This window comes from Myotis daubentonii, chromosome 13 (assembly GCF_963259705.1).
Source record: "Myotis daubentonii chromosome 13, mMyoDau2.1, whole genome shotgun sequence".
Classification (NCBI taxonomy): Eukaryota; Metazoa; Chordata; class Mammalia; order Chiroptera; family Vespertilionidae; genus Myotis; species Myotis daubentonii.
The window spans coordinates 30,665,402-30,678,551 of NC_081852.1; the positions used below are offsets into that span (position 1 = coordinate 30,665,402).

Below are 13,150 nucleotides of genomic sequence, written 5' to 3' on the forward strand. Positions count from 1 at the left end.
GGGTTGGGAGGAAAGGCAATGAATGGGGCCTTCCTCATTTGGACTCCATATGGGGTGAGGCCACAACATTAGTAACAAAGAAACAGAATTTCTGGAGGATGAGGCCCAGAAATCAAGAGTTTAAAAAGATTCCCAGGTGATTCTAATGTGCAGCCAAGGTTGAGAACTACTGGTGTAAGTGCTTTACACTATGATCTTTGCCATCCAGCCTAAATGTTAAGTCCCCATAGTTCTGATATTCTAGAATTTGAAAAGCCTATAGTCAGCCTATGCATTCTCTACATATCTCACATGTTTGGGAATTTATTTTTTCTTTATCCATCCCTGGTTTTGTTTTGTCAGACAAAAGAGACCTAGATTTGTAGTTGGTTAACCTGTTACAGCCCCTCTGTACCATTGTAATTTCAGTTTCTCTGGTCTAAACTATCTCTAGGCCCCTATGCCTTTCTGATATGCATTTACCTGACCTGCACCATGTATTTCAGGTGGAGTTAAACAGAATCTTATTTGTGCATATGGGCACAGGTGTTACACTTTTACTATTGGGGGAAATTGGGCAAAGTTTACAAGGGATTTATTTCTTAAAAATTTTATGTGAAACTACAATGATCTTCATAAAAAGAAATGGATACCTAAAAAACAATATTGGCTTGGGATGTTTTATAAAATAACTAGAGGCCTGGTGCACAAAATTTGTGCAGGGGGGGGGGGGTGGAGGTCATCAGCCCAGCCTGCACCCTCTCTAACCCGGTACCCCTTAGGGGATGTCCGACTGATCCCAGGGTTCAGGCCTAAACAGCAGTCGGACATCCCTCTCACAATCCTGGACTGCTGGCTCCTAATTGCTCACCTGCCTGCCTGCCTGCCTGGTCACCCCTAACTGCCCCCACCTCCCCTGCCAGCCTGATTGCCCCTCACTGCCTCTGCATGCCAGCCTAATTGCCCCTAACTCTCCCCCCTGCTGGCCTGGTTGCCCCCTAACTGCCCCCCCCCCCACTGCCCTCTTCCTGCTGGCCTGGTCACTCCTAACTGCCCCCCCCATCAGCCTGGTCATCCCTCACTGCCCCCCCACTGGTCTAGTCACCCCACGCAGCCCTCTGCTCGGTCGTTTGGTGGTCCCTCACTAATCCCCCTGCCGGCCTGGTTGCCCCACACAGCCTGCTTGTTCAGTCATTTGGTCATCCCTCACTAACCCCTCTGCCAGCCTGGTCATAGGCAGCCATCTTGTGAGGGCGTGAGGGTTAATTTGCATAGTACCTCTTTATTATATAAGATTACAAAGTAATTATGTTTGTTGGATTTTTTCCAAACTCTTCCTAGAGATTTTCACTATTTTATTGACTTTTTTGTTATATCTGTGTATTCCATAAGATCTCCAAAAAAAATCCCATTTTCTATCACATTAATAGTTTAGTGCTTATTATTTTTTAAGAGCACATAGATTCGTTTTCTGCAGCTGGGTTGCCTGCTGGCCCACAGTGAAGGTTATCTGTATTGTTAAGCCTCCTCATGGTTTGTGGACTTTTTCTGTGGTTGCTTAGCATTCTACTCTTTGAAAAATATCAACATCATCTACAGACTCAAACTCATGGCTCAACTTCCTCTTTCATGTCATTTCTGAAATGTAAAAATAAGATTATTCCAGGATCCATTTGCAAGTGTTAGTACTGACCTGTTCAACATAAAGATACGAATTCATCCCTGTGCTTTGCTGCATATTGTTAAGTAGATTTTGTATCCATTGCAGAACATTTAGCCCAATCATCATTTGATTTTGTTTTTAAACAACGTCTGATATGAAAAACTGCAATAGATTTCTTTTTTTAATTTAATTTTATTGTTTAAAGTATGACAAATAGTAGTACATATGTCTCCTTTTTCCCCCATGTCATAGATTTCTTGAAAGCCCAAGTAAATTATATTTTTTGGTTCTGCCTTGTTCAGAAACAGATCTTTGTAGAATTTGATGCACAGGTTGGGTGATCTTGGAAAGGTTATTTGATCTCTCTCTGTTTCAGTTTCCTTTTCTTTAAAATGGGAAAAGGATAGTATCTACTTCTTAGGACTGTTGTGAGAATGATGTAGTTAAATGCGTATGAGGCTCTTAGCATATCCCCCATGGTAAATGCTCAATAAATGTCAGCTTTCATTATTTTAAAAGCTGGGCATTTTTGCAATAGTCAGAGCTTAGGTTGCCTTTCCTCCAGTTGATACTGCTTACATTTGTCTTTAAATATCTACTCTATCATAATTTCCAACTACTTTCAAGGTGTCTATATGCTATTAATACTCTTCATTCCCTAGGTCCCCTCCAGAGTTTGCATATGATTGACATTATACTGTCTCCCTTAAGCAAAAGGTATTTCTAACAGCAATGATCTATACAGGTGATGGCTGAATAATTACCTCTATTACAGTTGAAACTACATTTATTACCATAAAATCTATCCTGTGATAAAACTATGACATAACTTGGCTGGAAAGATCTTTACTGTTAATAATTTTTTTCTCTGATGCTTCGTAGTCTCTGAAAGAGGGAACTTCATATTAAACACATTTCGTACCGCTCAGGAGCTTTCTCGTGTTTCACGCGCCATCTGTTAAGGACCGCTCATGAGTGTTCTCGTTTTCACGCCCATGGAAAAAGGAGCGAATCTAGATACTTATGTACATTTTGTTTGGTCCCTCTTCATAGAGGAAAATGTTTTACGCAGTACCATACGTTAAAAAAGTACTAGGAACTTTAATTGTTTAATTGTTTTTGTAAATAAAAATGTTATAATTATTGAAAAACAACACCTAAAGTGCATTATGATTTAAATAACGTGCAGTTTGCCCAAAAACGTCCAGTCCCTGGTGTATGTTTTAGAGATTTCTATGCGGTACTCAATGTGTTAACCACTTGTTTTCCAAACAAAGTATTTTTAAGTGATTTCAAAATTCATAGATGGCAATATAATTCTCTGGAGCTGTTTCTGTAATTGCCTTGGAGGGAAGGAAAACATCAGTTCTACAGCTGAAACTTCTACATGATTATTTAAATTTTTTTTAAAAATTCGGTTTTTAAGGCAGGCAAGGACTATGGTAACACACATTTTTCCATTTTCCTCACTACAACCCTTTACAAAGGAGGATTCTGAGTGACAAGGCTTGCCTGGCCCAGGACATAACAACAGTGAGCAAGTGGCATGTCAGCCCAAGCATAACAAACAGGCTTATAGTCATTTTTTAAAAATTAATAGATTTTATTTTTAAGATCAGTTTTATGATTTTTAAAAATTGTGCAGACAGTACAGAGAATTCTCACATACCCAATTTCCCTGCACATAATATCCCATATATTAGAGTCATTTTAAACCTTTCTTGCTGGTCATTCTTCCTTCCACACTTATGAAGAGTACAATCTGGGTGTGACCAGATGGCACGCCTAGATCCTCGGTGTCTGACCATGCCTAGATCCTCTGGCCATGCCCCCAGCCCCGCCCTGCTGGTTCACGGTGGACAACCTCTCCTGTCTCTTCAGTTCCCCAAGAATCTTACTTTTCTGTGGCTCTGTCTATGTCGGGCAGGGATCCAATTTTTTTGACTGCTCTCATCTAACTGGTGTGGGAGCCTAGTATAGATCCAGCCCCCATGGAAAGTTGGAATTTCCTTCAGCAGACTTCCTGTTTGTTTTGTATATTGCAGTTTCCTTCTGCAAAGTACATCAGCTCATAAATGAAAACTTTCCTTTGAAAATGGTTCTTGTTATCTTAAAAGCACATTTTTATTAGTTGGACCCACTGAGGTGATCAGTGTGCATGTATCAACTAGAAGACCCGGGGTCCTTTAGGCTGAACAGTGATCAGCATCACAACACCCAGCTTTCTGTTCCCCAAGAGGGCGGTCCGAATCTCGGACACCGTCAGTGGTGATGTGCGCTCTTTTCTTGGCCACGCAGCCCAGGCAGAGCTCTGTAAACTGAGCATGTGGCTCCACTTCTGTGAAACAGGGAGCAAAAAAATATGTTTTTAGAGATCAGACACTGTTCATAGGCCACTCCCTTGCTTATTTCTCAGCCATTCTTTGACAGTGTGCATAGAGGCAAAGGAATAAGTCTTGACTAATCAGAGGAAATGGAAAAGATTCATCTAGTAGCTTGGTAGGTTTGTCTATATGATTGTTTCTTCGTTTCCTCCCCAAGTTGGGCATTTGGTTTGGTGCAGTATAGAAATTGCCACTAAAAATATGAATTATCCCTGCCTGTAGAGATGTTCTACAGAATAATGCGAAGGATGGATTTCTTCCCCATCCCGCTGGGACAGGAGTGTTCCCACCTGCCCTCAGCGCGAGTCATGTTTCCGCAGCCCGCAGTACGGTTCTGATTTAAGGTAGAAGTCACGAACATCTGAAGACCAGTCTTCTACAGGCTGGAAGTCAGTTCCACCGCATGTTTCCTCAGAGCAGACTCGACTTGGTCACCCTGCCTTGCCTTTCTTCCGGCCACGCCCACCACCATGGTGTCTCTGTTCTCCTCCTCGTTCTCACTCCACAGCTTTCTGGCTGATGCTCTTCCTCACCCACTCCCTGGCCTCTGCCTTCCTCTGTCTCCATGCCATCCAGGGGTCGTCACTGCCTCCTTGCTTTTCCTTTGGGAGTTTTCCTATGCTAAGCTGATTATGGTGTGAAATTTAAGCATAGTTAAGATAATTATTGAATTGTATCTAGATACTTAGTTATTGCATATTGTTATCATCCTGCAAAACTTGTGTGAGTTCAAACTGTTGACACCTTCCAAAACAATATTGTAAACAATATGCTATGCAAATAACAATGTGATTTTCCTTTGTTTGGGCCTTTGGAGGTTATTTATCCTTATTTTTACCACTGAGGCAATGAAAATACTAAAAAAAAAAACCAACTTTAAAAGTCTTTTATCAAAGTGTATGTAACTTACTAATGGATTTTGAAAGTAATCAGTTACAATATGCCCTCAAGGTTTATGTATTTATGCATTTCTGAGATTTAAATGTTATGTGTACTTGGTAAAAAGTGTTGTATATTAGGTGTAATAGTGACTCAAGAAAAAAAAAATTCCAAAATTATTCTCCTATAATTCTCTAGGAAACAGGAGTGATTGGATTAAACTTACCTTCAGAACTACTCAAGAAAACAAAACCTGGATCTGTGTTTACTGATGGAAATTCAATTACAAGATTGTAACCAAAAATGCAGAGGCAAGGAATAAGTTTAAATCTGAGCCAAAGCTTCTTGGTCCATTCAGCTTTCTGGTTTTTAGGAAGGATTTTGGAATTTCTCATTGCTCAACTAACCCAGAGCCCTAATCTATTGCCTGTTCATTTTAATTGAAATCAGTACATTGGCTCCTTCAAAATGAAAATGAGGCCCACTGCCTCACCCCACTCTAGAAGTGGGTTTTGGGGAAGTGTGTTCTGACCTTGAACCCAGTAAGGCTCTGTCTCCTGTGCTCCATACCCACACATATCCAGGGCCTACTGAGCACCTCCAACTGGTTAACCCCAAATGCTTCTTAACTCAAAGCATCCAGAAATGAACTCATCTTTCCCTCCCCTGGCAGGCTCCCCTCCTGAGTTCTCTAACTATATAAAAGATACCACCATTAAGTACAAAAGAACAATGAACATTTATTGATGGATCATTTATGCCCCCTTCCCTTAGGCACTGTCCTAAGCACTTGAGATGCCCTTTTTTTAATCCAATAATTTATGAGGTAGATGTTGTCATTCTCATCTCAAACAGGAGTTGGCATATAGTAGATGGCCAATAAGCATTTGTTGAATGAATGAATTCCCTTTATACAGATGGGAAAACTGTGTTTGAAAAAGATTGAGTAATCTGTCCCAGGTCACACATATGGTAAAACTGGGGTTTCAGTCTAGGTGTTTCTGAGTGCATAGCCTATGCTTTTGTCCATGGTGGAAAACTGCCGCTTGGGATCTACCTACAGGGTGACTGTTGTAAAGCCCAGCCCTGCTTTCAGGGTGGCAAACTTCCCAGGCCTCTGACTCCATGATGTTTCTGGGGGCCATCCACAGAAGCTGGCACACAGGAGCCTGCTTGAAGTGCCAACCTCCTACCACTCTACTTGGTCAGCCTCACTAACCCGGAACCCCTCTTCATCTGTCCACCCTAACCTTGGAGATGGCACTTCTCCTCTCTCAGTGGCCTCTGAGCAAAAGAGCTCATCAGTTTCCCCAGGGTTACTTATTGGGGTGACTTCGGGCTTACCTGTGTTCTCTCTAATGACCCTGTATTTAACCCCTACTGCCTTTAGGCACTCAAGTTCAACATACCCCAAAACCAACCTCTTGTGTTTCCATCAGATGTTTTGAGTTATTTTGTGTTTTGTCTTGGTGGCGCTCTGTGTGAGGCTGGCTGGGAACTCTGATGCTGGATCCTCATTAGAGTCATGCTTTGGGCTCATTTGGCTTTTAAAACCAGCAAAGGCTGGTGTTTGACATTTTGGAAAGTACCTGAATGCTACTTGTGAGCACCATGATGAGCAAACCCAAGAGTATAAATTAACAAATCCACAAGACAATGACTAATTTATTACTCAGTTAGATCTCAACAATCCATCTCAAGGGGTTGCAGATAGAGGTTTACTTAAATTTTGAAAGGCTTTAAAAATGTACATTAGAAAGAGATTTTTTTAAGTATGACTAACTCATTTAACAGCTGTAATACAGCATCTGCTTCTGCCTGGGGTTGCAGCCAGATCAGAAGTGGTCTCTTGGTCTTCACACACTAATGATAATTACTTCTCTATGTTCCCAATGGCTCAGTGAGTGAGCTGTCAGACACACTCCTTGGCTCCCAGGGTTAGAGGTGTGGAGTCTTCTACCACGGGCACTAGTCAAACCCTCCCTGAATGAACTTAACACAGTCACACCACTTTCCCTATTGCATTTAGAATGGAGATCATATTACTACCAGTCTCATGTGGCTGTTATGAAAATTAAATACATGCAAAAACTCTTATGACAAGTTGGAGGACATAGAGAGTCACTTCATAAATAGTATATATGATTATTATTCTTATCCTGTATAATAAAGGGCCAATATGCAAATCGACCCAATGGCAGAACAACCAGTTGCTATGACATGCACTGACGACCTGGGGGCAGACGCTCATGTTGGTCAGTGCGCTCCCACAAGGGGAGTGCTGCTGAGCCAGAAGCCCTGAGCCGGGCTTACAGCTGGCGAGCGCAGCAGTGGTGGTGGGGAGCCTCTCCAGCCTCTGTGGCAGTGCTAAGGATGTCTGACTGACAGTTTAGGGCCGCTCCCCTAAACTGTCAGTTGGACATCCCCCGAGGGCTCCTGGACCCTGAGATGACGCAGGCCAGGCTGAAGGACACCCCCTGCCCGAGTGCATGAATTTTGTGCACCGGGCCTCTAATTTATAAATAACAACTGGTAGAAGGACAGTATGCTGAGGAGCATCCTGGTTCTCATTTCAAATATTAATCCCATAGAGACTCCTATAGGGTATAGTTGTTCAATAAGAGAAGGTAATATTCAGTTTTCTTACTTTGATGATATTATTAAAATAATAGTTCTTATGGTTACATATTTTTTTTTAGCAGTTTCTGTGCCCTATTTCAATGTTTCACCAAAAACATAGGTATACAAAGGACGCATGGGTGAACATTATTAGTTTTGATAGGAATTATTTTAATGTGTATTGGTAGAAAAAAATGTAACTAGCACATCAAATTCATGATTTCTTGGCCATTGTGACCTAGGATGAAGCTGAAATTTTAAAAATCTGTAGTTTGAAATTAATCTATCTAAAATACATAATAAATATATAACTTTATATGTATATAACATGTATTTTTTACTATATATATATATGTATGGTAAAAAAAGCGACTTATGTGATATAGCAAAAATTTGTGGAAGGTAGTTTCATTTCATTCTCAGTCTTTTGAGGCAGACACCATCATTCTCCTAATTTTACAGGTATAAAAATTGAGGTTCAAAAAGGTCCATTATTTGTGAAGTCTCTCAACAAGTCGTAGACGTGGGATTCAAACTATCTTTGCCCTCTATTGTGCCCCCTCTGTGGTGGTTTCTCACTTCTTTTCTCAAGAAGGCTTATTTACCTTTTAAAAAATTTTAATATTTTATTATTTTTTCCTCCCTATAAGATTGACTTTTTGTTACAGAAATTTTAGAAAATACAAAACAGGAAAAAGAAGAAAAAGCATTTTTTTTATTGTTGTAAGAACACATACATACACGAGATCTACATTTTTAACAACTTTTAAAATGTACAATACAGTACTGTTAACTATAGGCAAGATACTGGTACACAGCAGGCCTCCTTCTCTATCGCAGCCCTGTACGGGGCTGAACCAGGACACCGAAGGCGGTCGGTGACCCCGCTGGAGCCCCTTGAGAGCACAGACACACCGTGACTCCTGGTTCCCCGACCCCTCCCTCTAAACCACACTGCAGCACACCACGGGCCCTGGCCAAGCTGTCCCTTCCTTGGGAAGGAAAATTCATGTGCCCCCAGGGAACCGTCAGCAGCCACCCGAGTTAATACTGCCATCAGCTTCTGTTGGGGACGAGTCTCCGTGGTGGCCTGGGCTCTGCTCCCAGACGGCAGCAGCGATGGCTGGCTCTGCATCTACGCTGGCCTCTCCGGAACGAGGAGCTCAGTGATTCTGTCTGCGCAAGCGCACACGTGAACATGCACCCGCTGATTTAATCAAGCTTTCTCAGCTCCAATGGGAAGTTTGGACAAAGGCCTGAGATGATTCCAAATGACGAGTTTTTGACTCCGTTGGTTTTCAGCTGGTCACTTTGAGACCTTTCTGGCTCACTGCTTCTGTCTGTGGTGAGGTAGGGGCCTGAGGATCAGGATGCTAATTAGGCAGCACTAGTAAATTGTTTGTGCACCCTGAGGAGGCAGATGCCGTGTAACTGGAGGTTTACAGCTACTATTGCAGTGCAGTTAAAAGAGCCATTCATAGTAATCTGTGATTCTATGGAGTTACATCTTGGGACTCTGGGTTTTAGTAGCTGAGCTCTTTTCTTGCCTCCACCTCAGTCATATGGCTGGCAACCCAAGTACCCCCATGTGGCATTAGAGAACAGTACCAAGAGACTCTTGTGAGTTTTAACGGGGGGTGGGAGGTAGGGGGTTGGGGAGGCAGGGGTTGGGTGGTCACAGCTGAGCTGAAGGGTTGAAGGCCTCAGACCTTTCCCATTTCAATGAAAACATGCCAGTTCCAGGTACTTGCTAAAGATTATTTTCTTCCCTGTCATTATCATCAAAAGATACTCTAGAAACAGGTAATATGAATAAAATCTATTTCTTTTTAGATGGTTTAAGCCTGTTGGTTTAAGAAAAGGATTTGGGAAAGGAACCCATATGCCTCCTGGGTTTTGAAGGTGATTGTTAGTGTATGCTGTGATTTATTGATTAGTAATTCCTTAGGGCTCCTGCCAGAACCACACTGTTTTTGAGTAAATTATTCTTAGCAAGAGTGTTGCCAGTGGTGAGCTGTGTCAGTCACAGCAGCACTCCTTGCTTGTGGGTCTGGGCCTTGGCATCCGTCTGCCTCCAACTCTTCCCCAGCCTTCATCCTGTCCAGTTCTGACCAGCCTCAGCCACTGACAGAAGTGCTGTCAGTGAGCTTCAAAGGCACACTAGGAGGTGTCAATCACCCTTATGGTCTGCAGTCCAACAGGGAAGACACCAACTGGAAACACTCATAAGAAACTAAGCAGACCTTTGATGCTGACACAAAGCAAATTGCATTTCAGGCTCCACAGAACACAAGTCATCCCAAACCTGGCTAAGATTCACCTGGTACCAAATTGTGATCAGTGTTTATTTTGGAAAAGTGGATTATCAGTGTTTTCAGATTCTGCTTATCACCCAGATAATCTTTGTTTTCCTTTCTTTGGGGTAGTAGGAGTAAGAGAAAGCCTTGGGTTGTCCTGACTGGTTTGCTGGGTATAACGGAGAAAGAGCTGGTTTTGGTTGCTTCCTGAATAACTCTGTACAGAGCCCTGTGAGGGAGAGACTCATGTCCTAATGTTCCTCATTTTGCTTGCCCTGACTTACATGTCTAGACCGACCCTTGGGTGGGGAGCTAATGAGCTCATTTAAAAAGGGAATGAATAATTACAGTGAGAATTCAGGCACAGGGCTGTCAGCACAGAGAGTGTTTGGAGACGGTTTTGTTCTTGGTTTTGTTTTTGTCCAAAATGAAATGTTTCCTAAAATTTTGAAGAAACAGAATCATTTGAATTTCACCATGCTTTGTAGGTGCTGTGTAGCTTCTTTGATCTTTCAGTGCATTTATTTCTACACCCAAATATATATATATAAATTCCTGTTTTGTTTTGGAATCTGTGTTTTTCATGTAGCATATTTTGAACATTAGTCCATGTTGATAAGCAGAGTTCTCCATCATTTTAATGACTGCTGGAATACGTTTCTGTCTGGGGACTCCTCTCTTCCTTTTTTTTTGTCTTCTCTCTCTTCCTTCACTGGCAATTGTGTTACCTGTTTTCTTCCTCCTAATCTATCATCTTTTGTTCCAGCTTCATTTTATTGTTGTTGTTTTTTCTTTCACTAAACATTTTGTAATTCATCCTTCAACATAATACAAACTAGAGGCCCAATGCACGAAATTCGTGCAAGAGTAGGCCTTCCTTCACCCAGCTACTGGCACTGGCTTCCCTCTGGACCCAGGCTTCCCTCCGGCCACTGGCAGGCACCTGGTATTCGGGCTCCCCTCATAGCCCCAGCTTTGTCCGGAAGGTCATCTGGTCTAATTAGCATATTATGCCTTTATTATTATAGATAATATGAAATAGAGGATGTTTGTAGTTTGGGCTATGCTGATTCTGTTACTCATACTGAAATAATTTGTGTTTCCATCTTGTTGTAACTGGTGGCTTTGTACACAATTGTTTTTTTATTATGGTTCTGTGAGAACAAACAGGACAGTATTTTGAAAGCCTTCATATCCCCAGAAGGAAGAAATAACAAAGAAGCAAGACATAATGACTGTTGATGATCCTTATTTAGGAATATGACAGTTTCAAGCCCTCTCTCCCTTCTGAGTCTTATCTTGTTTCCTCAGACCCTGCGTCAGTCCACAAAGATGGGCAGAATGGAGCAGACAGTGCACCGGAAGACCTCCAGCCTATGGGCACCAGCCGGCTGCTCTATCACATCACTGATGGTGACAACCCACTGCTGTCACCGCGATGCTCCATCTTCAGCCAAAGCCAGAGATTCAACTTAGACCCTGAATCAGCCCCTTCTCCACCCAGCACTCAGCAGTTTATGATGTGAGCACACCTTGTTTTTTTTTTGTTTGTTTTTTTTTAAATGTATTTTATTGATTTTTTACAGAGAGGAAGGGAGAGGGATAGAGAGTCAGAAACATCGACGAGAGAGAAACACCAACCAGCTGCCTCCTGCACACTCCCCACTGGGTATGTGCCCGCAACCAAGGTACATGCCCCTGACCGGAATCGAACCTGGGACCTTTCAGGCCACAGGCTGACGCTCTATCCACTGAGCCAAGCCGGCCAGGGCAAACCTTGTTTTGTTCTGGTCTTCATTTCATGCAGTTTTTTTAAATACTACATGTACAAATCAAATGAAGTGTGTCTGAAATAGTGCAAACGTGCCTACCAAATGCAGCTGTGAGACCTGAACAGTAAATGGCAAATATCTGTGTACTTTCCAGCTGGGAATGCTGTTTCAGGCCTTATTACCTCAGGAGGAAATGGTCATGATATACAGGCCACCCCAGGGCTTGCCCATTTGAACATTTTTGGTGAAATGACTAGAGTCCTAGGTATGTATATGTATGTGCAAATATCAGGAATATCAGTCTTCATGAGTTCAGTATTCTTTCCACATCCACCAGTGGCTTCCGTGGATGGACTGTAGCAATGTTTAGTTGTTTACCCCAATTTCTCCTTAAGTGGGAGCTTAAAATAGCTGCCCCACCCCAAGAAAAAGTGTGGAACTGTGTGTTCTTTCCTTTTTCATTTAAATTCCACAAATAATTTTGATTCAGAGCTAAAATGAGATTCCCTTTTACCTGCAGAAAATCTCTAGTGTCTCCTTAATAACGTCCGTTGCTATTCGTGAATTTATTCAAACCTGGGGTCATGGCCTGTATATTGATAGACTTGAGGGAGTTGGTGAAATACTGTTATTGTGTGTCATGTGAGAGGTTGGATGCATTTTCTGAAGAGGAGGCCCGTTCCTTTCATCCGATTCTGAAAGGCTCCGTTATGTCAAGAAATGTTAACTACGCACCTGAATCTTCCCTGAAAATGTTGGTAGGTGTGGCTCATGCACTCTGTTGAAGATAATGCTACAATAGGGCTGTCTCTTCTTAATTTTAGATCAGTCTCCTCCAAGCTTTAGGAAATGCATTTCCAGGGCTAATATTCTGACATTGTACGTTTAAGTCCCTGGTGACATTTGCCCATAATGGAGTGCTGTGATCAGAGGCCTCCATTGATGAGCAGATGCCATGGCAGACTCATCAAAAAATGAACTGCCCTCTGGACTTCTCTGGTAATCCAGGAAGCGTGGTTTGTAGGTCAGCAGCGGTATTTACTGGAAGACCATTGGTTTTGATTATCCTCCCCCTCCCTGTGATCACTGCAGGCCCCGAAGTTCTTCACGGTGCAGCTGTAGTGGTGGCAAGGAGCCCCAGACCGTTGCCCAGCTCACCAAGCACATCCAGAGCCTCAAGAGGAAAATTCGGAAATTTGAAGAAAAATTTGAACAAGAAAAGAAATACCGGGTAAGGACTATGGGGTTTAAAATAAGAGCATGGGTTATGTGAAGAGATGCGTTGGCTTTTCTGTCCTTCCTTTTCAGTACCATTCTGTATGAAGGACAGCTCTCTTTTCATTGGCCAACCCAGCATCCTGAATGGAGTTCCCATCTTGGGTTTGTCTTGTTTTCACATTCTGTCATCGGTTGTTATCAACTAATTAATTATAATGCTGTTTTCAAACACTGATCCCCCCCTTTTCCCCTCAAGGAACCTTACTATCACTAGTGCTCCTAGGAATTAAAATTTTAAAAGCTTTTAAATTATGTTTTTATTTTTTCCTTTAACTTTTT

At 42.2% G+C, this 13,150-nt stretch overlaps 1 protein-coding gene across 4 annotated transcripts in view; it reads left to right on the forward strand.

The window, feature by feature from the left end:
• Positions 1-13,150, forward strand: part of FAM13C (family with sequence similarity 13 member C) — a 128,198-nt gene that overhangs the window by 95,262 nt on the left and 19,786 nt on the right. For all 4 annotated transcript variants that reach the window (XM_059662666.1, XM_059662667.1, XM_059662665.1 and 1 more), the window contains 2 exons: positions 11,133-11,343; positions 12,686-12,824. In XM_059662666.1, coding sequence (XP_059518649.1) covers positions 11,133-11,343; positions 12,686-12,824 — 350 coding nt within the window. The remainder of the gene's footprint in view (positions 1-11,132; positions 11,344-12,685; positions 12,825-13,150) is intronic.